General features: G+C 43.6%; 2 protein-coding genes across 14 annotated transcripts in view; both read right to left on the reverse strand.

The window, feature by feature from the left end:
• The window catches only part of ZMYND11 (zinc finger MYND-type containing 11), a 74,225-nt gene extending 67,503 nt beyond the window's left edge, over window positions 1-6,722 (reverse strand). For 5 of the 13 annotated variants that reach the window (XM_078865908.1, XM_078865909.1, XM_078865907.1 and 2 more), the window contains exon 1: window positions 6,496-6,720. In XM_078865908.1, the coding sequence (XP_078722034.1) occupies window positions 6,496-6,693 (198 nt within the window). In that variant the 5' untranslated portion in view covers window positions 6,694-6,720. Of the gene's footprint in view, window positions 1-6,495 lie in introns of all 13 variants that reach the window. The other 8 variants (XM_078865904.1, XM_078865902.1, XM_078865905.1 and 5 more) reach the window with 3 other exon arrangements.
• A 4,530-nt stretch (window positions 6,723-11,252) lies between these two features.
• ESPL1 (extra spindle pole bodies like 1, separase) overlaps window positions 11,253-25,565 on the reverse strand; it is a 38,817-nt gene continuing 24,504 nt past the window's right edge. The window contains exons 19-29 of the mRNA XM_078865912.1: window positions 25,285-25,534; window positions 23,291-23,445; window positions 20,997-21,142; window positions 20,397-20,519; window positions 17,387-17,557; window positions 16,288-16,482; window positions 14,762-14,866; window positions 14,518-14,633; window positions 14,183-14,266; window positions 13,458-13,622; window positions 11,253-12,882 (exon numbers count right to left, since the gene is read on the reverse strand). Of these exons, the coding sequence (XP_078722038.1) occupies window positions 12,681-12,882; window positions 13,458-13,622; window positions 14,183-14,266; window positions 14,518-14,633; window positions 14,762-14,866; window positions 16,288-16,482; window positions 17,387-17,557; window positions 20,397-20,519; window positions 20,997-21,142; window positions 23,291-23,445; window positions 25,285-25,534 (1,712 nt within the window). The 3' untranslated portion in view covers window positions 11,253-12,680. The remainder of the gene's footprint in view (window positions 12,883-13,457; window positions 13,623-14,182; window positions 14,267-14,517; window positions 14,634-14,761; window positions 14,867-16,287; window positions 16,483-17,386; window positions 17,558-20,396; window positions 20,520-20,996; window positions 21,143-23,290; window positions 23,446-25,284; window positions 25,535-25,565) is intronic.

Consider the following 25,565-nt stretch of genomic DNA (forward strand, 5'->3'; position numbering starts at 1 on the left):
GCTAAGCCAGTTACAATGAAGTTAAACCAGACCAATGATGGAGGTGCACATACGTGCGCAATGTGACCGTATCAAGATGCATATTATCCACATACAAGCACCGACAAGGCTCAAACCGCAAGTTCATTCCTGCAATAATTTAAATCACCACCTCAAATGCCTTTGAATCATGCTTATGCACTTGGCTGCTCCTGGCACCATCTACAATGTGTTAATTCGTCTCTGCCATAGTAGTCGCTTCATTACAGTATATTAACGTTTAATAGATGCTTCAATGCAAGGCCACTGTCGTTCAAATCTGGCTTAACCCATTAAGGGCCGTTACTTTTCCTGCTTATATGCATAAATGGTACTTACAAAACGAAACTCACACAACGTGTTTCTGGCTTGATTTCAAATGTAGAGTACAAAAAAACCCGGTAATCCATGTCAAATAACCAATTTTTTTTGCTTATTTATACTACATTAATATTAAAATATATGAACAAATCAAGGATTTAGGCACACCATATATAAAATGCTCAAAAAGTGAAGAACTGTATCAAATACATTTTACAATGTCGTACTCGCACTTTATTTTGCATGGCAAAATAAAGGGCAGCATTCAAAGGTCCGCCTAGAAGTTTATCAAGCTCTCACGCACTGTTAACAGAAACCCGACACCCCATTCTCTAGAGCATAACCTTTAACCCTATATACACGACACAGGCCAAGTTGTTTCTGTCACTGGATCCTTATTCAGTAGGTTCCACCCCTCTGTGAAAATGTCTTGTGGATTATTTGTATCCAAAGATCAGAAGATACATTTGTAACAATAATACACGATACTGCTTATGCACTTAGTCTTCAAGGTGACATCACAGAATTACTGATAATTTTAAGACTTTCATCCACACTCAGGACACACCTCTTATGTCCAACAAGGGTGTTGCATGTCAAATAAATAATATTTTAATTGTCAGCAGTGGAATGAGCAGAATTAAGTGAAAATCAATGTGTAATCTTTTTGTGCTGCTATCGGTGACTGCTCTCGCGATCATCGTCTCGACCACTGAAAACTCATTTTAATAATGGAGAGGTTGCGTGGATTAAACCTCGGATCTCACCAGTGTCAGCTCAGTACGCTGACATGATATTAACAGTGAGCCACATGACCACCTCTTAATTTTTTACCATTCCGTGTCAGGACAGAACACATCCAATCCGATGACCACTGCAGAGATGGAACGATGAGATCAGCTTAGTTTAAACACGTAGGGTTTCGTGACCAATATCATCCACTAGTAAGGTTTGTCACGTAAACAGAACATGCCAATTCGTCACTAGTATAGCACGACGGTGTGTTGGACAGCCAAGCCACAACATTCAGATTGTAAATGTTGTGACTTGGCTTTCCAACACACCGTTGTGCTGTACTAGTGACGAATTGACATGTTCTGTTTACGTGACAACCCTTACAAGTTGGCGGTGTCGGGTGGTGGCGGGTTTTAACGACACATTTATATATTTACGCGATCTAACCCAAAAACCTCTATGATGGAGATAGTTTACATGCAGGAAATGGTAGCAGCACTGAACCGAGATGGCGATGACAGGGGGAGGCATTCATTCAGCAGTGGAAAAATAATGGCTGATAAAATAACTTGCACCGACCGCGTAACAAAGAAAAATAAATGACAGGGGAATTTTTTTTAATAAAGTATAATCAAGCCAGTTTAATGGCTACCGATTTGAGAGCACTTAAGCAGTATCAACGAATTCGGTGCCTATGATCAGTGCCACCAAACGTCTCATTGATTGGCATATGCGCTGTAGTGATCAGATGTTGCTGGTGGTGCAAGCGTACATGCAATGAAGTGCGGTGGAGACATTTTACATTTTATGGAGAACAAAACAACCTGAGCTTTTTTTAACCAAGCACAGGTTGACAGTGAAACACTCCCATTATAACAAAAAAAATCAAAGCAGATTGTAAATGCAAATCCTTTCGGGCAATATTATTTTAACTATGCATGACCTAATTTCACAGCATGGTACTACTTCTTATCATAACTCAACGTTTTACATCAGAATATAAATGGACTAATTGCAATGTGATGAATTAGATAATAAACTACAATGAAGTTAAACCAGTTTGGTTGATGAAAATTTGCATTAACGCAATTGACAAATTATAGACACTTTTCAATGAACGAAATCAAATTCCCATGTAAACAAAATTTCACTACTGTAGGCGCCAACGAAGTCAAGCAAGAACCATACGGCAGTCTGCGTCATCCACCCACGACAGTCACGGTATCCCTACAGTGCCACAGTAATGCCTCCACATCACCTTTCAGATTGTTCCAACATGCAGATCATTTTGCAAATTACCTTAAAAAAGTAAAAAAAAATTGTTACTCAATCATTCTAATATTTTTGTTTTTATTATTATGTTTGTATTGTGACACATGAGATAGGTGTATATTTTTAGATTAGAAAGGTTGGAAACATCCATAATTGTTGTTCATTGAAGAACGCATTCCTTTCGTAAATCGAGGGATACCTGTATTCACTGTTGGAATCTCCACTTGCTCCCAATGCAGTACAGCATGTCTAGGTGCAAAACCTCTTAAGCTAACTCACAATGTAGTGAGCAGTTGGAAGAGTCATCACTTCTTATAGAGAAGTATACTGTCCGAAAAAAAAATGGCATGGGTTTGTGTCTGTCAAAATGAGAAACCACTGAAAAAGAGCATGCCGTTTTGTCACCAATCAGCTTCTGGGTGATGGAACCACCCCAATGAACCCCACAAGGAAATTATTTTGATCAAAGCAACTATTTAATGTCATATTATACATCAATAATTTTACCTTAGCATCGGCATGTCTTGTTCACCAGCACTCAGAAGAAATAAGAGGTCAGAATTCTTATTTATAATGCCTCGAGTATTTGATTATTTAAGTAAATTACAGGTTTTATGTTCTTACATAAGCATGCATAAAATTATTATATATTACCTTAATTTGTCGGTTTTTGTTCACGACTGAGTGAAAGTTTTACAAAAGTATTGGTGTGCATTCATGCAAAAGATATTTCCATATCCAAACTCTAGACATATGAGCAGATCCCCCCGTTTAATGTGTATGGCTCACGCGGCAGTACCACAGATTGAATCCACCAAAATTTTGGAATAGCACATATCATAGCATCAATTCACAGTTCTGCAATGATCTATAGCCCTTAGCAGCTGCAATTCATCTTCACTCATTCATGTCCCAATATCAATGTTCATCTTTCCAGTGGTCAGCCCCTTGAGGGTGATGCTTCTCCTTATCCATTTTATCACTTTTGGTCAGCAGCCATCTCAACTGCTAGTATTCCTTAAATGAAGACTTCAAAATGTTAGGTCTCAAGAAATTAATTTTCACACATCTATTATTAATTATCCATTTGAGATGTCCCAAGAATTTCATATGGGGTAAGTGACCTTAGTGCACAACTGTGAGCTGCAATGGACTGTGGGAGCACAAGTATAATGACTGGTTTTGGTAACCATGTAAAAATGTTCCAGACTAATTAAGGCCCTAAGCATATATCTCACAACTGCAAAAATAAATGGAAGTTTGCATGTCAACTGAATATATATTTTTTACTTATGCTAAATAGGCACATTGTTAATTGAATTGGCTTTGGACTACGCATGTGCACGAGGAATCCACTTGGGAGTCCAGCGGCGTACAATGTGCATAATAAACACATTCGAAATCAGTGCACAATTAGAGCAAGAAAGTACATCTGTACAATATCGTAACCGTCATATCAACTGAACACGACGCATCGAATCACTACCATATGCACAGCACAGATATTGCAGTTCTCTGCATCACAGCTGTTTAAAATTGCATTAAACCATTCCCCGATAAACATCTTAGCAAGGTCAGACACAAGAACATAATTTACCCCTGCAGTTCGCATTCAATCAAAGTACGGAATTCAACGACACAGGTTTTCCTATAATACTGTAATGTATCTAACCATTGATAACGTGCCACCAATACTATATATGAACCTTATGACGGGTCCCATAAGCCCCCGGCTCTCGCATAAACATTATATTATAATGTCAACAAAAACTTTGCTCTTTTTCACCAATGGGTGGCAAGTGTTGTCTTGTTAAACTATCCCTCTAAAATGACTTACCTGCAGTACCTCTATTTAAATACACTATCAAAAATAATTTACACCCCTCTGTCAATCATCGTGTTTCTCAGTGTGGATTTGTAAACACACTTTGTAACCAGTACATAAAATAGTACGCGTTTTCAATGCGCTGTTCATATTGTAACAAGCGTTTTTACCAATGTTACTCTACAGAGTAGTGGGTGGCCGCTCCTCTTATCCGCATTGATACAAGCAGTATGTGGGGACTAAGGTGTTTTTTGCGGTTAAGCCAATCTGCACAGTTGCATACAGACAAGAGAAGTATTATCAAATAGGAGGAATTAACGGTGCAATGCATCTCATCTGTTAAATATCTGCAGGTAATAGGATTGGCATGGATTGATCCTGGCTGCAGACATTGGTAGGTCACAAATAATAATTAAGATAAGAGAGCAGTTTCACTGTATTATGCATACCGTTATGACAAATAAAGGACTTAATTCGTGTAGGCAGTTTGAGCAGCTTTGGATAAATAAGACTTATGATCCTGCCCATACCCGAGCATGGAGTGCATTCGCTTGTTCAGCTCTTCTGCGCATTCGTCCTCGCTGCGCTTGAACATGACAACAGAATGATTCGTGCCAGGTGGGTCGCGGCGTTTACGTGCGCGGTGGGACGGAGTCGCCATAAATTATTTAATTTCGATTTTGACTTCCGTTTATTCGGGACCCCGGGGTTCCGCAATACGATTTATATGTCCCTGGCATATTAATACCAACATACTGTACCTGCAATTAGAATACTGCATTTCACTTTGAAATAATTCGTTGTTCAAATGCGTCGAGTGTCAATTTTCACAAATTAACGCAAGCTCAAAATTTAAAATGTCCACTCAATGTTTTTGATACACGACTGATTCAGCTCGCTTCGACTGCTGGGCCATTGCAACAGAACAATGGTGTAACCTTGCACCGACTTCCTGTTGCAAAAAAACGTTCGCGAGAAAATAATAAATCTCATAACGAGTAACCTAACACCGATAAGGTCAGCTGCAATCTAACAGCCACTGAAAGCCCCCCACAATATGGACTAAAACATTCAACCTGACGAATGCCCCCTTCACAATCAATACATTTGACTAATTACGTGCAGGGTTTCTTATTTTCGAATAATCACCGAATCGCTTTCAACAAACGTATCAACAATTACCCAAATGCATTACTTTATAGTGGCCTAATAATTCGGGTAAAAATGCGTGTGCAGGAAATTGGGTATGTTTCACATGGCGGTGCAAAGTGCCACACATGTTAACTACATCATTGGCGATGTGTTGAATTAGCTTCAACATTGCAAGTTTAGTTGCACATCTGCCATGTCAACGTACGAGTCAAATTCAACGTACAGTTCCCCCCGAGTCAAATTAAAATGGATAAACCACTATAATTGTTATAGAAATTTCACCTGGTTTGTTTCTAGCCCAGTGCATGCCTTTGCTTGGCAGTCTGAAATAAGCACTTGCAAAAAAAACTGACGAAAAAACCATCCAGGAAAGTTTTAAGTTACTGCCATTTCATTTTAAAAAAGCACCGGGCAAAAATCGACACAAGTGTTTGGGCCCCATTATCGGTCAAAAGTAGCGTACTGGAAATAGGTTAAAACGAATACGCTACTTTTGATTGTTGAAACAAAAGCCTCCGAATTGAGATGATAATCTGAATGCACCTTTAATCTTTTGGGATAACTAAATGAGTAGTGGAGTTGTGTTGTTTTATTGCGAAGACTTAAAGAAAAGAAGATTCGACCGGTCAACTGTTCCCACTTGTAACTCTTAAAGTAGTTCAACAACACGGACATCCAACAGCGCCATTACAAACAGCCGGCTACACTTAACCACACACGGCCGTTACTTAACGTTACGAATGCAACATTAACCCACCCACCCCGACGCATACAGACACGGGTTTTGGCAGGGGGAAACAAATATCCGACGAATTACACCACAGTAATGTTGAACAAAAACAAATATCTTCAGTGTCACGGCCGCAAGAGGGTGACCTTTGACCGGGCGATTCCAGCGTGTGACGAGGGGCGAAAACGAGCGGCAAAAATACCGAGAACGAGTTAAATAAATCCTACTGAGAAAAGTATTCCATTGTTTGCGTACAATCTTTAAATGAAACGTAGTAAAACAAACAAAAATATCTGCAAAAAGCACAAAAAAACCACCTCCGGTCAGTCAATAATGGACTCGTCCCCTCCCAGAGCGAGACGCGGAGCCGCCTCCGCCATGTTCACGGCGGCAGCGCCAACAACGAACGCGGCGGCGATCAGAGACGTCGTCTCCTCCTCACCTGAGCAGGCGAGGCGCACGGGCTACTGCTCCTCCTCCTCTGCGTCGCGTCGTCCGCACTCGGCTCGGGGCGACGATGCGGTCTCGCCCGCTGCCTTGGGCCGCTCGTGTTCCCCTTGAGGCGGCTCGGGGCGGCTCGCGCGCCCGCCCGCCTGCCCGCGTCTCGGCGTCGTCGTGTTTTTAAACGCGGCCGTGACATCACCGAGGCGCGGTGACGTGGCCGGTGGACGGTGGCCGCTTGAACCGCGGGGGGGTGGGGGGGTGTGCGCGCGCACCGCGCCGCAATCAACGTTTGGCCCCTACCCCACCCCCACGCCTCTTATACCCCCCTGCACCGTTGCGTGCGTGATGAGGTCACGCGTGCGTGGTGAGGTGCGTGATGAGGTCCCGCGTGCGTGATGAGGTCACGCGTGCGTGATGAGGTCATGGCGTGCGTGGTGAGGTCACGCGTGCGTAGTGAGGTCTCGCGTGCGTGGTGAAGTCCCGCGTGCGTGATGAGGTCACGGCGTGCGTGATGAGATCACGCGTTTCCACGCCCACACCGCGTAAACCCCTCCGCGGCGTACGCGGTGACGTAATGCGTGCGAGGCCACGGCCTCCCTCGCCTCGTGCGTAATGACGTCACGCAGCTGTACCATAATGGGGTTGGTTTCGCGATGTGTTAGGAGTTCATACTCTTTGGTTCTTTCGGAAAAGTCAAGTAGGTATAAAATCAATTAAATTACGACGTTTCGGGCGCAACACAAGCGTCCGTCATCAGGTGGGGCAACCACGGCAAGAAACTAATTGCTGAAGTGGGAAAAAAAATAAAAAAGAACCAAAGAGTATGGATCCCTGCAGTCAATAAACTTCAAATCTAGATTGTGTTAGGAGTTGCTGCCATGGAAAGTTAAAGGCCGTGCGGTTGGAACCGTGTATCCCAAACTGCGCACCGTATAATAGTAAACCACCACTGCATTCTGCGCTCCGTCCATGAAGGAATAGCAAAACTATACAGACTGAAGCCCTCTGGTGGCTAGTAGACATTGACATTAAGCTATTAAACATATCCATAGGGGCCGTCCATAAATGACGTCACGCACCTAGGGGGGGGGGGGTCAGACATTTGTGACGATGTGTGACGAGGGGGAAACTTTAAATAAATATAGACAACACGTTCTACTTCATTAAATAGACTTTTTAATAAATGTTTTCTCCTACAACGTCACAGTGCAGCGCCGCATTAAATACGTACTACAATGACAATAGTTTAAAGCGATTTGAAGCATGTTTTATTTTTGGGGGGGGCAGAGCTTTGTGACGTCATATTTGAGAGGGGGGTCTGACTTTTTGTGACGCCGTGTGACGAGGGGGGGGGTCAAAAATCGTCCAAAATCGCGTGACATCATTTATGGACGGCCCCATATGCAAATAGAAGTTGCTGCCATTCGTACGTGATGACGTGAAATTGTTGGCTCCGGCTGTGCGCGGTTACGTCACCGCGTTGCTGGCAAGCGCAATACGCGATGACGTACACGAGTTGCTGGCGTGTGCTTGGGCTGTGACGTGTTGAACGTGCTGACGTGGATACGTCGTCATTTGCCCCGAAGTGATGTCCGTGATGACTTTCGCACATGCTGTAAATGGTTGCGTGGCGACAGACGACGTCCACTTGGCGGGCTCTGTCATTTTCCGACAGCGGTGATGTTCTTAACTTGCGGTGCCGCCAGATGTTTTTTATATTCGAGAGCTCCTACAGCACATACCCGTCAACCACTTAGGGGCCGTCCATAAATGACGTCACGCACCTAGGGAGGGGGGTCAGACATTTGTGACGACTGCAGGTATTGTGGTCAATGCAAACATGACTCCTTGTAAAAAAAAAAGGTGTCAGTTTTGTTGCCAGATAAAAGGGTAAAAAACCAATTATCATTTTGTTACTGGCAAATGAGGTTCTAATGGTGAGGTTTGAGAAATGTGACGTCACATCAAAATGCGCAACTTAAAATAAATATAGACAACACGTTCTACTTAATTAAATATACTTTTTAATAAATGTTTCTCCTACTACATCAGAGTGCAGTGTCACGTGAAATACGCACTACAATGACAATAGTTTAAAGCGATATGAAGCATGTTTTATTTGGGGGGGAGGGGCAGAGCTTTGTGACGTCATATTTGAGAGGGGGGGGGGTCTGACTTTTTGTGACGCCGTGTGACGAAGGGGGGTTAAAAATCGTCCAAAATCGCGTGACGTCATTTATGGACGGCCCCTTATCGGTGTCACCTTGTTACGGACCAATTCACCCCGTGCCCTTATAAATCTCAACGTTCATCCGATAAAGCCCCATCACAAGGAAAACACAAATGGACCACATTCTTTTGCCCGTATTGAAACGGCTGTACGCCCAGACATGCCCCATTGTCATATAACGGGTGTGCTCTATAGGTGTGAGAGCTACCGCTACTTTAAAACGTAGACAAAGCGGAGACGCTGAACGACTGGACGATGTAACATGGCCCGGCTAGGCGGAACGCAAAACGAGACTAACTTAACGTCATGAGGCACTTTTTGCTTCAACTACAAACCCAGACAGGGGGGGGGGCAACACTGCCTGACCACCGTACTCCAAACTGTGGTCGAATGCAGTCGCCGCATTTCCCATGCAGCATGGGGGCAAGATGTCGGAGCCGGGCTGCTCCTTAGCGAGCAGAATCCGTTTGTTTCCCAGTGGTTAATGAAACGGAACAAACTTTTCCGTTTCAGATTGGGTCATTAACACAAGTTGGGAAGCATTTCAAATACTGTTGGTCGACGAAGAACCTCCACACCCAGTTGGCAAATATCGCTTGGAGACTGAGCAAATACATCGGTGGTTTTATTCTTCGTCTGGAAAGATTTGTTACCTATGAAAAATAAATTCTTTAAACATTTACGCGACCTTCGAGTAATGTTATCACCCGAAATTTGTTTTCTTAGAAACTATTATCTAGGTGTCAAGACATCCGGTGGTTGAATGTGCACCTAACGTCGCTTGCCCATTTAGAAAATTGTGGCTGATATTGCTGACGTACAAATTCAGTTCAAAACTGGGATATTCATCAGTTGATTAGCACTGGCCCAAAATGACAAGTGGCCATCAACAGACATGATTCTTTAAATTATCAAATACGACGGAGGCTCCCGACATATCCATGAAGTTTTAACCTAGTTTCATTCGTCACAAAATAGCATCAAACTCCCAGGTGCGTTCATTAACCAAGTGTCATCAATCACCCATTCACTGGTCAATTACAGCCAGAGCAGCAGAAGCATCTATATCCTCGATTACACTACCATTGTACCACCTTTCCTGTGATGAAAAGGGGTTGAAACACATTCCTGCGGAGGGAGCTGGTAGGAACGTTGGGTTGCTCGGTCAATGGCCAGGCTCAACGGCGGCTTGGTGTATTCCGCAAATATTGCCGACTGTGAGGGCGGGCACAAGCCGGCGTGAGTAGGTTAAACGTTGAGTTTTATAAGGGCACCATGGGGTGACCACCCCCTCCCCACCCAGCCCCTCCCCACCCAGCCCCTCCCTGCACGACGGACACAATAATCCCCTGTGGGCAGGTGTAACCAGGTTCCTACCAGTAATAAAACCAAGTAGCATCAGCAAACAAGTCGCGATTCATAAGAAATGTCAATGCAGCTGCTGATTGTAGGTGCTGTAATTTGTGTAGCGTCGGAAATACATAGCACACGCCGCCCTATGTATACTCACCTGTAGTTGCGGGCACGGGTCTGTAGGGGGTGTCACCCTGAGACAGAGAGAGGGCCGGACCGTTGAGAGGCCGAGTTTCCCCCCCCCGACCCCAGGTGAGGGGTTGGGGGGTTATTCCAGAGCCCCCTAGAAGGTTCCAGAAAGGGGGCGGTACCGGGGGCGGATAGTCCCCGAGGTGGGTATAAAAGACGGACCTCAGGACTGCTGGAGGCAGTGCTCTGAAGACGAAGACTGAAGACCAGCTAGGTTAGGACGCTGGGAACCCGAGACCCGACATCCTTTTAAGGGCCGGGGCCGAGCGCGGGTCAGTGGTCGAGACCCGCACCTTGGCTGGTTCGGGTCAGCAAAGCCTCCCCTAGGTCACCCTTAGCCGGAGGAATCAGAGCCCGTAGTCCCAGTGAGAGGGCACGTCAGCCCGGAGGCCATACCTCCCCAGGTAGCGGGGATAAAGGGGCCTTGTGTTACGATATTTCAATAAACCGTGTTGCCTCTAAGCTACATCTCCGGTCTCCGTGGGAACCCACTACTATTGAATAACAAGCATGAGACTCAATGGAATCTTATTGGATCTTAAAGGAAGTAAATTGAATTGATTTGCAAGTGTTATCTACATCAATAAGGCTGTGTAGAATGTAGCTTTTGTTAAATTTTGCTAAATAATTGTTGGAAATTACATTTAGATAAGAACAGGAACCTATGGAGGCTAATTTCAACATAAAGTTGATTTTTCAAAGCAAGTAAACATTACAGTTCATGCTAAGATCAATTCCCATATTGTACCAGGTGTTCAACTGGCTTCATTGTTTCCCGCACCTCCGATGAGCAGTTGGCTACATACGGTGCAAAAATTCAACCTATATGAGAAATTTAAATGTTGCAACAGGATTCCCACATGTCCTCTTCCTATGGTCGTTGTGAATACTAGTCACTAAAATACATATAAAATTACAATTAACCTCAAAGATAAAGAAAACATTAATTTATTATTAAAACATTTGTATTCATTGGAGGCAATTGTCAATTTCTGATTTTAAAAAATAGGGCACCACAACTTATACCACCATCAACTCCACATAAATAGCACCACAAATATGGAATTTACCTGAATTATTTACAAAGAACCTATTTATGCAACACAATTACTTCAGTTCACACAAATCAAAAAAATTTGGTGATATAAAATCATCTTAGCAATCGTGTAGATATACTGGATGTGTGACGGTGCAAATCAAATACATGACAAATTTACATCCATTTTCAGTCTTGCTACATGAATCTGGGCTGTGAACTATGCAAGGCAGCACCATACTTGATAGCCTTGATTGGCACACTTGCAGATTGATGGTAAAAATATTGAGACACGTGCCCATGAATAACCCTTTTTACAGGGAGATTTTGAAATATCACAGGATTGCAAAGAGTTATGACGGCAACAAAGTGATGTGGTCTACATAACTACTATTAACATTGCTCTGCATTATATTCGGTTATCAAACAAACCAGGTTGAAAATGCAGTCATTTAAACAAGTTAGGTGGCAAATTGGGTTCCCCGTATTTTACTTTTTTTTTACTGGCTTTGATCATTTTTGTGAAATTTTATGCAATTCTAGTTTTAATACCAATCGACTATCTCTTGTAGAACTAACACATATACCGCAAACATGTTATTTAGTCATGGTGACAACCGACAACATTAACTCTGCATATAGAGCATTGCAGTGAAAGATGTTTGGCCTTTGAGTGTAAGCATAGGGGTCATATTACTCCAACAGCCAGGTGGCCCCAGGACACAGTACCATTAATGCAATGCAGTATCAACAGCAGATAGAGTGCTCGATATTTCATGCTCCAGCTATAGGGAAGGAACTGCCTGCCAGATTGACCTCATCGTTTGAATTAACCCACACCACTACAGCCATTGCAAAGCGTTAGGCGTGGTGACAACCCAACCCAGGAGAGAGGCTAAGGAGGCTTAAAAGTAGAATGCAGTGCCCAGGGTAAAACAATGAACACCTTGCCTATTGGTATGTTTTAGCTCTCACCTTCACAATTATCCATGTATAATGCATTATGTTCTTATTCTTCCTAAAACCACACATTTTATGATGAGGAGCCAATGTTATTTGCCTGTCATTTGATAGGGTATCTGAATACACGACACATATGGGTATGTTTTTGTGTGCTTAGGAAAGGTAAATCTCATGTGCAGCTTTTGATAAGCTTTTTTGCAAAGCTGCCATGAATCCTTTGGTAAAACCCCATCCATTTAAACAATTTTCTCCACGTGGCATTCAATATGACCGTCTTCATTCGGCCTTGCTGTTTTTAGTCTCGGCTACCAGTCAAGGGATTGGAGGACAACTTTGTAAAAGTAGGTCAAGATGTGGCACGTGGTACAAACACCAAGGGATGGTAGGAGTAGAAGTGCACCATCCAGGGAGCTCATCTGCGCAGGACAGGCAGGCCATAGAGGATGGGAGCTGCCCCGATGAGGAACTTGAGGCGTGGCGCCTGGCGTGCATGGACCATGTGCTCGCTGATGGAAGCTCCAGGTGGTGCACTCAGCCACGTGCGCAGCAGTGCCTCCATGTAGCGGTCAATATCGCGGTCCGTGACATCCCACAGGTTCCCCAGAATGCAAGGACTGCACACAGACGAAGGGGTATGAGGTGGCATGCAAGGTATGTTTTTAAAACTGTTTACATTAACAGCATGGCTGCTTAAGCAGGTGATTGGTTATCACTCGTGCTAATGGTAACCTTCAACAAGTCATGGAAATTCCAGATTCCTATCGTGGAGGTGAGCCTCTCCATAATACAACTTGACTTCCCACGAACTGGCACTTAATATATCGACCTCTGATAAATAACACTATTTTATGTTGCTCCATAAAATGCAAGTGTGCACAGTGGCACAGTCATTAGTGCACTGAGCTACAATCTTGGCCATCTGGGCTTGATTCCCAGTTGTGAACATCAGTGGAAATTAGTGTGTGAACCTGTACTAGGCCTGCCATAGTTAAAGTCAGCCCTATATTGGCACCGAGTACAGTGTCAGCATCAGCACTGGGGACACAAATTTGTCTGGGCAAGTTGCTGGCCACTGCCACCGCCATCACGTGCTTGTTGCCCTTATTAGATGCGTATTATTATGAACACCTGCTCCAATAGTCTGTAAGGCTACAGGGAAGAGTATATTTTCCATGTCACGTGCCCTCACCAGCCAGCCATGATGTAGTTGAGGGCAATGCCCGAGGCCTCTAGGGTGCCCCGCATCGCCAGAGCTCCGCTGCTGCAACCGAAGAGTAGTGACACAGCACGGCAGTCGAGCCGCGGAATCGCGTGTGGCTTGAAGATCTGGGCTCCCGCCCCATGTCCTGCGTAACTGCACACGTGGAACGAGATGCACATTTGTAATGTGGTATTGTGATGTGGCCTGTCAATCTTACAGCTACACTCTGCTGTACTTCTGAACTTCGCACAAGGAAGGTGTGTTCCCAAAAAACATTTAATTGAAGTCAAATGGAAAGAAAAAAAACCTTCAACTTCATACTCATTACAAAGGCCTTATGCTCACTACCATAAATTCACTTCAACTAAATATTGCACTTACCATGCAATGCTGTTTCTAAAGAATCACCTCTTGACTGAATTTTACTAAAGTTTCAGGGCAAAGTTTCAATTTCAAATATAATCCAGCCCTACCTCATACTGAATGACCCCGACATGTTTGAGCATTTAAGCACTGCATTGTGGGCATATTTTGGGGGGAAATGATTTGGTTTGATCATAATCCGAGAAACAAAACAGTCTCGCAAAGTATCCTGCTGCTGAATGCACAAACACATGTACATTACACTGTCACGCATTTCATTACAAAGTGTCAGTGTATTGTGTGCAGTGTAGCATTGCAAGTTATTATACAAGGCTTTGGATACTTCTTACATGTACAGGTCCTTCTTGGTAAGAACTTCCTGGAGCTTCTCTGCTGTTGGAACCTTTCCTATCACACCCTCCCAGTCCTTTTCACTGCAGACCCATGAAATCCAAGTTTCGAGGGAGACAACGGGACAAGCAACAAATCATCATCAATATCATGACTGGTTACAGACAATGGCAACACACAAGTTAAAAAGTTATAAAAGCCTAATACAATACAGAAAGCATACGTGTAATTTCTCATCACATTAAACACTATAATGAAAAAGTAAAGAAAGATTTTATTTTAAAAGTGACAGCTTAAAAATATGCACTAAACTAAACTCAAATTAACAACGAACCTTTCAAACCAGTCCCGGAAAGTGCTCTCTGTGCTGGACAAATTGGCTTGTGGATTGAGCAAGTAGAATGTGTTCCGCACGTCCACTTTGGCATTAAAAACATTACTCTTCACGTACTGGGATAAAGACACAAAAACAAAATATATGTTAACACATTGGAGTTTGTAAGCTGCTATATTGATTACGTTTATTAATGTACAAATAGTGATATCAGCGCTCGGGGGGGAGGGGGGGCATGTGACACCTTGGTGGTGAGCGCGGAAGCGAGGAGGAAGGCCAAAGAGGGCATGCGTGTGACGCTGCTCGCACGCAGTAGGGGAATGTTCTCCCAAGGCAGCTTCTGCAGGTTCTGTGGACATATGTGCGTGCGTACATATAAGCTTATGCACCACAAACACACAACACTCAGACATTTATGCATGCGTAAAACACACAAATATATTAAATTGTGCACCATAATGCACATGTTCTGTGCTCATTATTGCAGCTGTTATTAGAAAGCATAGTAGTTTTTCCTGCACTGAAATTGAAAAAACCTTCGCAATTTTTTTTAAATAAATACCATTTTGTTTTTTTCTGTATTCTATTTTTGTTAATATTGGACAGACAATTATTTTCCTAACTGTATCCAAATATCACTGCAAGAGACAAGCTGAGACACTGACTGTGCTACCTGGATCTCAAGATGACCCACCCACACCGAACACAGGGTGGGGGGTAAGGTTACTGGAGAACGTGAAGCACACCAATTATGCGTGGTTTCGTATGTACACCAACTCACACCAGTCAGGATCATTGGAGGCTGGTAGTACTGTACTACAGGATAGCAAGTGGTAATTTGATACATGCAATAACATTTTAATTGTTAATTTAACAAGATCTGGCTATTAGTGTCATGGGGTTAAAGCCGCATTATTGAATTTACAAAGGTTGCTGTGACACCACGGGGAGGAAACAAATTTAGTTGTTTCCTCAACCTCAAATGGGCACTGGAGTGCTCATCTCTGTTAAAGGTGCCCAAGATAGTGATGGACATTTTATATTCATTTGGTAAGTGCCAGTCACTCCAAAAGACAATAATGCTTAACATCGCTCATTTTGTCTGCCTCGAATTAATAAAGGTTGAAAGTTGTCCATGAATGTGAAATAAGCACTATTGTCACCTAGGTTATCTAGAATCCACAGGAATATACAACTTAAGGTTTTCTACCTTTCGGGAAATTATAAATCGGTCACCTATGTTATTGTGGAGGTGATTACTTGTGCTTTGTTAAGCGTAATAATACTATTAATTTTCATGTGTTCTTGATAAATTCAGTCGGCAGTACCGAGATGAGAATGTTCAACTCACGATTGGAAGGTTACAAATTCAAACCTGAGTTGGGGGTCAACTCGGATAAATATTTATGCGGACAAGAGTGGCTATATTCAGTGAGACCGGACTCCAACATGGGAATGTGACATTTCCAACACTGGCTGATAGCCAACTTTGGGGAGCATTGCATATTTTGCGCTCGAAGTACTATTATTTTCAAAAAAATAAAAGCACTACAGTCTACCTGCATCTCTCAAGCCCACATCCATTAGATGACCCAGAAACGTAGATGACAAACTACTGATGTTGAGATTCAACACCGATTAAAATGGTCTGCGATGTCCTGTATAAGGCAGTCAACTACGAGCAGCAGTTTAATCCCTGTCCGCTGCATCAGTGACAAAACCAGCATGAGTGCGATGCGCAAGGCTGAGTTTCAGTGGCCACACAGCCACCTTGTCCAGGATGAGGACGGTGGAGCCTGGATGCTGGGTGGTGCTAGTAGTGGCGGCGGCAGCAGCAATGCGGGTACTGCGGATGCGGGCAACAGCCTCCTGCAGCCTCGGCAGGAAGTCCTCATGGGGACACAGAGCATCGGCAAGTGAACGCAGCTTCTTCTTGCTCAAGCTGTCAGCCCCGGACAAGACCACCTGCACTCACGTGCGCAGTCACACGACCAAGCAATGCAGAAAAGTCATGTCACGATTTGTGCGTTGGCATTAAAAGGTCACTTTTTTTACTATTAATTGTTGGACAATGAGATGTCATTAACTATTTGTATTTTTAAATGCTTTGGAAATGCTACTTTAACATCAATATTATTGAATGCACTTATTTTGCTGGGCACCAAGATGTTGGAAATTTCAGGGTGCTATAAAAGAGATAAAACCAATCAAGTGTCCATTTCAGAAAATGCATGTACTTAAGAAAATATCTCTACTCGGACAAAAATTTACGAAGGATATATTTGAAAAAAAAAAGTTTTTTTTTGTAAACCATAACCTCTTTAAGAAAGTATCTGCAGTATCAACTGCTTGAAGAATACAAATCAAATATCTACAAAGTATTGTTGTCATTAAAGTTGAAGGTATTGCTGCCACAGAAAAAGCCAAATACCAAAATGGCATCAGGTAAGTGGGGCTTAACACGACCTTGGAAACACATTTCATAAATACTATGGGAACCTCATTTGCAAGTAAAAATATAATTGGTTTTTTACCCTTCTATCTGGCAACAAAACGGACACCTTTTTACAAGGAGTCATGTTAGCATAGACCGCAATACCTGCAGTCATAATACAAACAAAAGAACATAACTCTGATAATGTGCACTGTCCTTGAAGTTGATTGGTCCACACCCGAGACAGCTGGACCAATCAACTTCAAGGACAGTGCACATTATCAGAGTTATGTTCTTTTGTTTGTATTATGACTGCAGGTATTGCGGTCTATGCAAACATGACTCCTTGTAAAAAGGTGTCAGTTTTGTTGCCAGATAGAAGGGTAAAAAAACAATTATCACATTTCATCAATGACTCGTCTCAAATCGACCAACCTGCAGAAGCTCATAGCTGACGGGTGGGGGGCTTTTGTCTGACAGAAGCTGCTTCAGAGCTTCCGCCTCCTCGTGCAGCACCTCCGCCAGCTGGGAACTGCGCATCACTGGTGGCAGCAGCAGCCCTTTCCAGCAGCCGAGCACCTGCTCCTCCAGTGCCGTCAACAGCCGCTGTGCGCGCACACACAGCAATCCTCACTCATGGTGTCTACCAGATTTATTTTAAAGTTAAATTGTAAGATCTTAGGGTACCAACCCTGTTCGCATACTCTTCTGCTTCTAGACACCTTATGTTTGCCCTTTTTAACCTTGTTTTATAACTCGGGTCAGTTTGTTGTATTCAACCCGTACATTTTGTTTTCCTTTTATATCCAACTAGTTCATGAAGCCTGTTTTCACCAGGCAAAGTTTTCAATAAAGATAACTTATATTTATTGACGACTTGATTCAACTTATATTTCAAGAGGTACCCCATCGGAAACCGCTCACTGTAAATATTCCGTTCTTATTGTTCTTAGAAAGAACAATAATGAATGAACGTATCGTGAGTTCAACTGAGTCGCAGACGCACTTCTTGGAGGCAACACATTTATTAAACCAACACACGGGGCACTACCCCTTAACACATTAAGAACCTATGGTGCTGGACCACCAGGCTATCTACACTAATTACACGGAATTAGCTACGAAGGACCGGACCCTGGCGTGGGTCCGGGTCCACGTGTTTTTATCCTGTGCCGCGGCTGGCTCCGCCTTTAGCCACGACCACCTTCTGGAATCCTCTAGCAGGTTCCCGGCCCTGATACGTGACCACCCCGAGCCCCCACCTGGGGGCCTTGTGTCGACTTTACCGGTCACGTGTCCTTCGGGGTCAACCAGTGCCATGGCCCTGAGTAACCCTATTCCCATGGCCAACACTCTCACACCCTATCCTGTAGGGGTCGGCCCTGCACGCAGAGCGTGGTGCCATCCAGCACTGCCAGTCAGTGCTCAGAGCCCCTCTGGAGCTGGTACTGCACCCATATACACGTGGTGCCCGCGATGTCAATACATCGCACGCCGTGCCTCTCCCGGGCCGGCATTACACAGTGACATCCGCGATGTCACTACAAACGTAATACTCTATGAGGGGAAACTCCTATCTTTTACCATTTTCGAATGATTAAGATTTAAACATCGTAAAATTCGTATTTTTTTCACTCATAACCGCTTTAATCCGAAATCTCAAAACAATAAAAGATAAAACAATGGTTCTCGCTTGAATTGTATTAGCCGTTTAGCGCTCTATTAAACTATACAAAATGGAAAGAATATATTTTGAATGGTTTTTGAATGACACAAACATGTTCATGTGGCACTTAAAATTGAGATTTGGGGGTCTTAAAATGAAAAAAACCCCCTCAGATTTTCATATTTATCCTGTTGTTTATGTCCTAAAAGCTACCTATGGACAAAATTTCAGCTTTCTACCTTGTTGGGAAGTTTTTGAGACACAGATTAAGGTCTATATTATTGTTCAGCTGCTCTTGTCATACCAATTTATAAACGGTTCCATGTCTTTTTGCACAATCGTTATAACAAATCTCTCCTCTTTCATCTGCCCATTGCTCAACCCCAAGAAGTCCAATCCGATCTTAGTTTCACTTTGAAATCTCCCATCACTAACAAATGGTATTTTCTTGAGACTTTTTGTATGGCTCGCTGCATAGCACTGCAAAACTTATATCTCTTCATTGGAAGTTGCTGCCGATGGTACTATCGTACTATCGTTTTTGCACCATATTTGCTCCTGATCCTTGTCTTCAGCATACATGGAGATTTTTGGTTAAAGGCTACGAAGGCCTGACTTGCTTTGGGCTGCAACACTAATGCGACTATCTCGGTGCCTATATTCTTGGGTCTTTCAGTAAAATCGCGTAGATAGGATCGAAACGTCTTGGTTTTTTGTTACTTTTTGTTATTTTCCTTGAACCTATCTACGTGACTTTACAGAAAGACCCAAGAATATAAATTCCTGCAGTCACGAAAACTTTAAGTCAATATTTATCTCGGTGCGTACCAACTTCTCTGCCTGAGGCTAGTACCCTATGATCATCATAAAACACTCCCTTGGCTTCCCATCTAGTTTCACAGAAACCAATAATTTCCAAAATGATATCTTCTCAAGTACGTGCATCATTCCATGTTTATAATGCCATCTTATCCTTCGAACTCGCTAGATTCTCATTTGGTTTCACTAGTCTTTTTATTCCCTTCAACACAATCCCCTATACATGTGTAGTGCCGTAGATGGGCCACACTTACCGGCAGTGGTGGACAGGGCCCATCTGCAGGTACCTCAGACCCCCAGGGGAGGGGCCACTGTGTCAGCCCAAGAGGGGGGGGGGGCTGCTGGGGGCTCTAGGATCCTAGGCAGCTAAGCCCCTCGGTGCCGGGCCTTAGAATCCCAGACAACCCAGACAGGTAAGCCCCTTCGCGCTACCAACGGGGGGCTGTGGGGTATCTGGAATCCCACACAACCCCACCCCTCGATGGGCAAGAGAGATAAAAGGGCCGTTCCCTAGCCGATCGGGGCCAGTCGCAGCTCAAGACCCAAGACCAGCCAGCTTAGGACCCTGGACCCCCTCGTTCTGCTTGTCCTTGTAAGGGCTGGGACGCTGTGCGGGCCAGTGGTGGGACTCTGGGACTCCCGGCTCTACGTCCTTGTAAGGGCGAGTTCCGAGGAAGCCAGAGTCTAGACCCGCACCTTGGCTGGGTCGGGTCAGGTAGCCTCCCCTAGGGTAATTGTAGCCGGAGGACCCCAGAGCGTAGCCAGAGTCAGGCACGCTAGGAGGAGGCTGTGTCCCTAGGCTGTCCCTAGGCTGTAACAGAGTATCAGGACTGTTGGAGTGTTGTATCGTAATAAAGAAGTTACCTCCACAAGTGTCTCTGGAACCCATTACACATGCGATTTAATTTTACACCAGGTAAGTACCACTTCATTGCCCCCATTTCCCTCGATAGGACAAACCTGCATGCGTTCATCCAGCTCATTGCGGTGCTGCCACCACAGCTTTTTCTCCGTCATGTTGCTCACCACTGTCTGCTGCTTCAGAATAGAGTCAAACTCTGCCAGCACCCAGTCCAGCCCTACCTGAAAAGGAGACAGATTGAAGCACCGTAGCAGAAGTATGCCAAGTATGGGAGGGTGATGTATTGAGGGAAACGTTGTGATGTGAACACCAACATTAAAATTAACCAAAAAATAATTAGGCTTACTGAAGCACCACGAGTGTTGATAAACGAAGGATTGGGGCCAATGAGGGAGCAAGAACGAGCAACTGATTGACTAGTAGGTGAGGGTTGATGTGGAGGTGGTTCATGTGCCACGACCACAAACTGCTCTCCCTATCAACATTAGCACTTTTAAGCTTCTTTCGTCAATTTTCATTTCAGGGACAAGATTCCCATCTTGATAAAATGGCCAAACCAAATTCCCATAATTTGCCTCAATATTGGTAATGAAGACAGACATTGGCACATATTTCCAATGTGATCTCTGATTAAAGTGAGCCTTTATGAGGATGATTAATATGAACTCTCCTATTTACAGAACCACTTCACCCCTTACTTGGTCTTTTCCAGGGTGCAAGCGCACGGTGATGGGTCTGGCCCCACGCTCCAGCCGAGTGAGCAGCACCAACTCCCCAACATCACGAATCTTGCGTAGGTCCCAGGGGAAAAGGTTGACGATTGAAAGCGTGCAGACTGCCACTCCTGCACAGAACGAGCATCCACAGTGAGCATTAAGTAGGGCAGACCAGAGCCTACTCGATATTCAATACAGGAAATATCAATTGAGGGTGCTACGCTGCCCAGCTGCCTGTCTGTGCTGGTTGTCGACCAGATACAGTTAATCAGCACTGGCACTTGTAAGATATTTTCAATGTCCGCCCTCTAATGCTGTATGAGATGCATATTTCATGAGCTAAGCAGTGATGTAAGTTAATGTCAAAATAAAAAAATCCTACTTATAATGGAATCTTTCAAATGTATTACTTGAATATTAGATTTCAGAAGCTTTTAACAGCCATTACGCCTAATAAGCGAAATGCTCCCGAGTCAAAATAAAGTAATCCCAGACTCAATACGCATTGTGTCGATGTACTTTGAAGTATCTACATTTTGTAATTACTCAGATTTTTTTTTATATATATATTGAATTATAAATCATGGCAGCAAAACAAACACTTGTGTAAACTATGCGCATTTGAGTGGGACATTAAACACTGTGTACTGCCCACGGGACATTATATCAACAATTTCTACACCTCAGCCTGCTTATTTTTTATTCTATTGAAGTAGAAATTTAGACGATCAATAACGTTGGCATGAAGTTGGTATTTTAGGCACTTTCTGTGCAATTAACAGCACAATTATTTCGATATTTTTGCTGGGAAAGACAATGGCGGAGCCAGGATTTTCGGTAGAGGGGGGTAACCCCTCCAGCAATTAAAAATGATAGGAATTGTTACTAAGGACTTGTTTTTTATTCGACGCGTGTGCGGCGATGGCGCAGCCATCGATCGAGGGTCGAATTCGAACCATGTGTGATCGGCATCGCGCTCGCTGAAGGTGAATGCCTTCAGGGAAGTCGTGTACTGTATACGCAACTGCGCACAATTCTGTGAGTCACTTATAACTGCATTGCCGTTACTTATTGCCAATTATGGACACAGACTATTGTCCTATCACCTCAGAGTCCCTGGCACGTAATAATATGCTACACAGTGGCAGTGGGGGGGTCGCAAAATGCCAATTTATTACGAACTAGCGGGAAGTACCCGGCGTTGCCCGGGAGAAAAAGATATTTAAAAACTTCTCAACTTAAAAACATAACATATACAAATGAAAATAAAACTTTGATCATTACCTCATTAATTAAAATAAAACCCAACGCGCGGTGGAAAAAAAACTTACGCTCGCGCTAAGGAATCGAAGATTGTAGATTTCTTTAGAATCGACCTATTCCCGTTTAATCGATGCCACAAACGCTCATCTAAAAATATAGATTCTCACCAGTCCTGTATGCGGGTGGACGCCACATACTTCATGGTCATTCCCCCCCCACCCCCCCCAACATACAAGGTTCTTTTTATACGTTTTACATTGTGTACAGTATGGGAGCTAGCCACATGGCAAATTAAAAGTTTGTAACCTATTTCCCCCCCCCAGCCGCGCATTTGTGCGGGATACACGGACTACGCGGAGGGTTGGGGGGGGGGGATGCGTGACGTCAGCAGGCATACTGCGTAACGCAACCGCATGTGGGTGACATGACAGATGTGACGTCACCGCTCACTTACCGTGCAAAATTTATGCATTATTGCGCCCCCCCCCCCCCCCACAAAAAATTACAAAGTCTATTTTTTATAATTTTTGCATTGTGTAGTCTGGAAACTACCCACATGGCTAATTTCAAGCTTGTTGCATGTCGGGAAGTACGCTAAACATTTTGAACAGACACATTCACAAATTTCCCTTTTATATATATAGACTAGCCTTACTACCCGGCTTCGCCCGGGACTTGGATTCACCACGCCCGGACGCGATGTTGACACACCACACAGTTACTCGTTTGAGGCTGAGTTGACCTAGGGGAGGCCCAGGACTGGTTCAAATAATCGTCACCGGTGCTGGCCGTGAGCGGGAATGGAATTGGGGGGGGGGGGGGGAGGGGGCACGTGCCACCCCGCCCTCCCCACTGGCTCTGCAAGTGGGAATAGACAGTTTTACTTGATAGCGCAGGCACTTTCAATGGCTAAAAAATATATAATTTCAGTTAAATGTAACTAGTGAATGGGCACATTCCCGTGCTTGAGCAGTACAGAACTGCGTCTCTAGCATGGACAGATGCATCGTTACCATCAGGAATAAGGTCAAACGCTTCTGCAAACTCCTGCGCCCGCTGGTGCATCCCTGCCGCAAACTGCGGTTGGAAGTTGAAGAGGGGCAAGATCTGCTGCAGGTGGCCATCCCTGGAGCCCGGGGTGCACTGCACTGCCTCTCCTTCACCCTTTCTGCAGTCAAATCACACACACACACCACCAGTTAATTCAGAGCAAGCTGGACTTTTCGATGTAAAGCTTTCGTGACTGCAGGGATTCATCTTCTTGGTTCTTTCGGTAAAGTCACGTAGAAAAGAAATAATAAAAATAAAACATAATAAAATAATTCTCACGACGTTTCGGCCACAACGCAAGCAGCCGTCCTCAGGTGAAGAACAGGTCTGTTCTTCACCTGAGGACGTCGTGAGAATTATTTTATTATGTTTTATTTTTTATTACTTGTTGTTCTTTCCTTTGCAGCGTGGCATGGGTCAATACACAAGCAGTGGAGTCTGTAATCAAAGCCACGAGGCAGTGAGGGAGGTAATGCAATGTGCGACTGGTATGGTCACAACCTGGTATACAACAGGAGCGGAGGGAATGTTTTCTTGGTATGACCGAGTAGCTATTTATTGTGTTTCTATCAAGAAGTGTTGCAGATTATTTAAATCAAAATTGCTCTATATCTATGCAAAACGTGTTTTAACTTTACATAACAAAAAATGTTATTGTTTCTTCTTAACCCAATGGTGACAATGTACTGTCATTAATGCATTATTTTGACAAGACTTTCGTATTAGAGCAGTGGATAGAGGAGTTATTACAAGCGGATTTTTTCATTCTCGGTGTCCAAAATGCTTTTATTAAAAATAAGGGGAAGCATTTTTACCCTATTTTGGAACCTCTTTTGCACCATACATAACCAACCATGCTAATCTGAGGTGCTCTTAAAGCAATAGTTATTTTAAAACACAGCATGTGCATGGACAAAATATTGAATTGGTCATAATCTGCTATGAAGTGTAATATTATTAGAAGGTAAGGCAGAATCGTATGTAGAACAGATATTATAAATGTCCTAATAATATGAATGTTTGTGCATAATTGGAAGATTGCACATTCAAATAAAAGACTGGTGTCAGCTGCAGACATTAACAGTGGGCCTCAATACTTTAAATTTACAATTGGTCTCTCGGGCCTTTAGGAGTGCACAGTATGTTATTAGTTACCTGTTGAATAGTGTGCCAATAATATTACTAAATCAAGCACATTTTTTTTTCTTCATTTAGGCAAATTTACCATGTGCCAATTGGCAAGTTATGTCCCTTTGTCAAATGAGACAGAATATAAAGTTGACGGAACCTATTTCTTCTTATACATCTTTAATATTTCAAGAGTTTTGTTGATGCCATGTCAATAAATAACACTAATGTACATGACATGTTAACTGTTCAACTACGTTATATTTGATCCAATCGTATCATTAAACGATATGACTGTATTATTAGTTATTTTAAAATAAATACAATTCATGATGGTCATGAAGCTAATAATAGGGTTTTTCCCTTTTTCTGGCGACAAAACTGAAACCTTTTGCAATGAATCATGTTAACATTAACCACAATACTTGCAGTCAGAATGCAAAAAAAACCTGAATTTTTATGCATTGTCCTTGAAACTGATTGGTCCACACCAGATGACGCCTTTTGGCGACATCTGGTCGAATACCGTATGAGACTAGGCTCTAAGGAAAGCTGTCTCTGGTGTGGACCAATCAGTTTCAAGGACAATGCATAAATTATCAGTGTTGATTTTTGTTTGCATTCTGACTGCAAGTAGAGGTTAATGTAAACATGATTCCTTGAATAAGGTTTCAGTTTTGTCGCCAGAAAAAAAGGGGAAAAACCCTATTATTATATTTTGGTACTGGCAAAGGAGGCCTCATGATGGTGATGAAGCTATTATTACATTTAAATTCGAAGAAATTGTGGTTAAGGAAGCTGAAGCACATGCCAGACATGAGCCAGCTACCTGATCTTGCGAGTGACATTGGCGATCATTTGGTGGCGCAGGGTGACAGAAAGGCCCTCATTGTGCAGCCATGCGGTATCGAGGCCAGCGCCCTTCTCGCTGTGCCCGTCTCCCAGCTGGAGGCCATCGCCGGCGTGGAGAGCCAGTAGCTGGGCGAGCACACGGTAGGACGCGCCCGACGGGTTGTGTGATATGCACTCGAGCGCGGCCAGCAGCACGTCCTGTGCCGCCTCCAGGGACAGGCTGCCATCTGCATGTGCCCGTCACACACATACGTGCCC

Source organism: Lampetra fluviatilis, chromosome 21, assembly GCF_964198595.1.
Source record: "Lampetra fluviatilis chromosome 21, kcLamFluv1.1, whole genome shotgun sequence".
NCBI lineage: Eukaryota > Metazoa > Chordata > Hyperoartia > Petromyzontiformes > Petromyzontidae > Lampetra > Lampetra fluviatilis.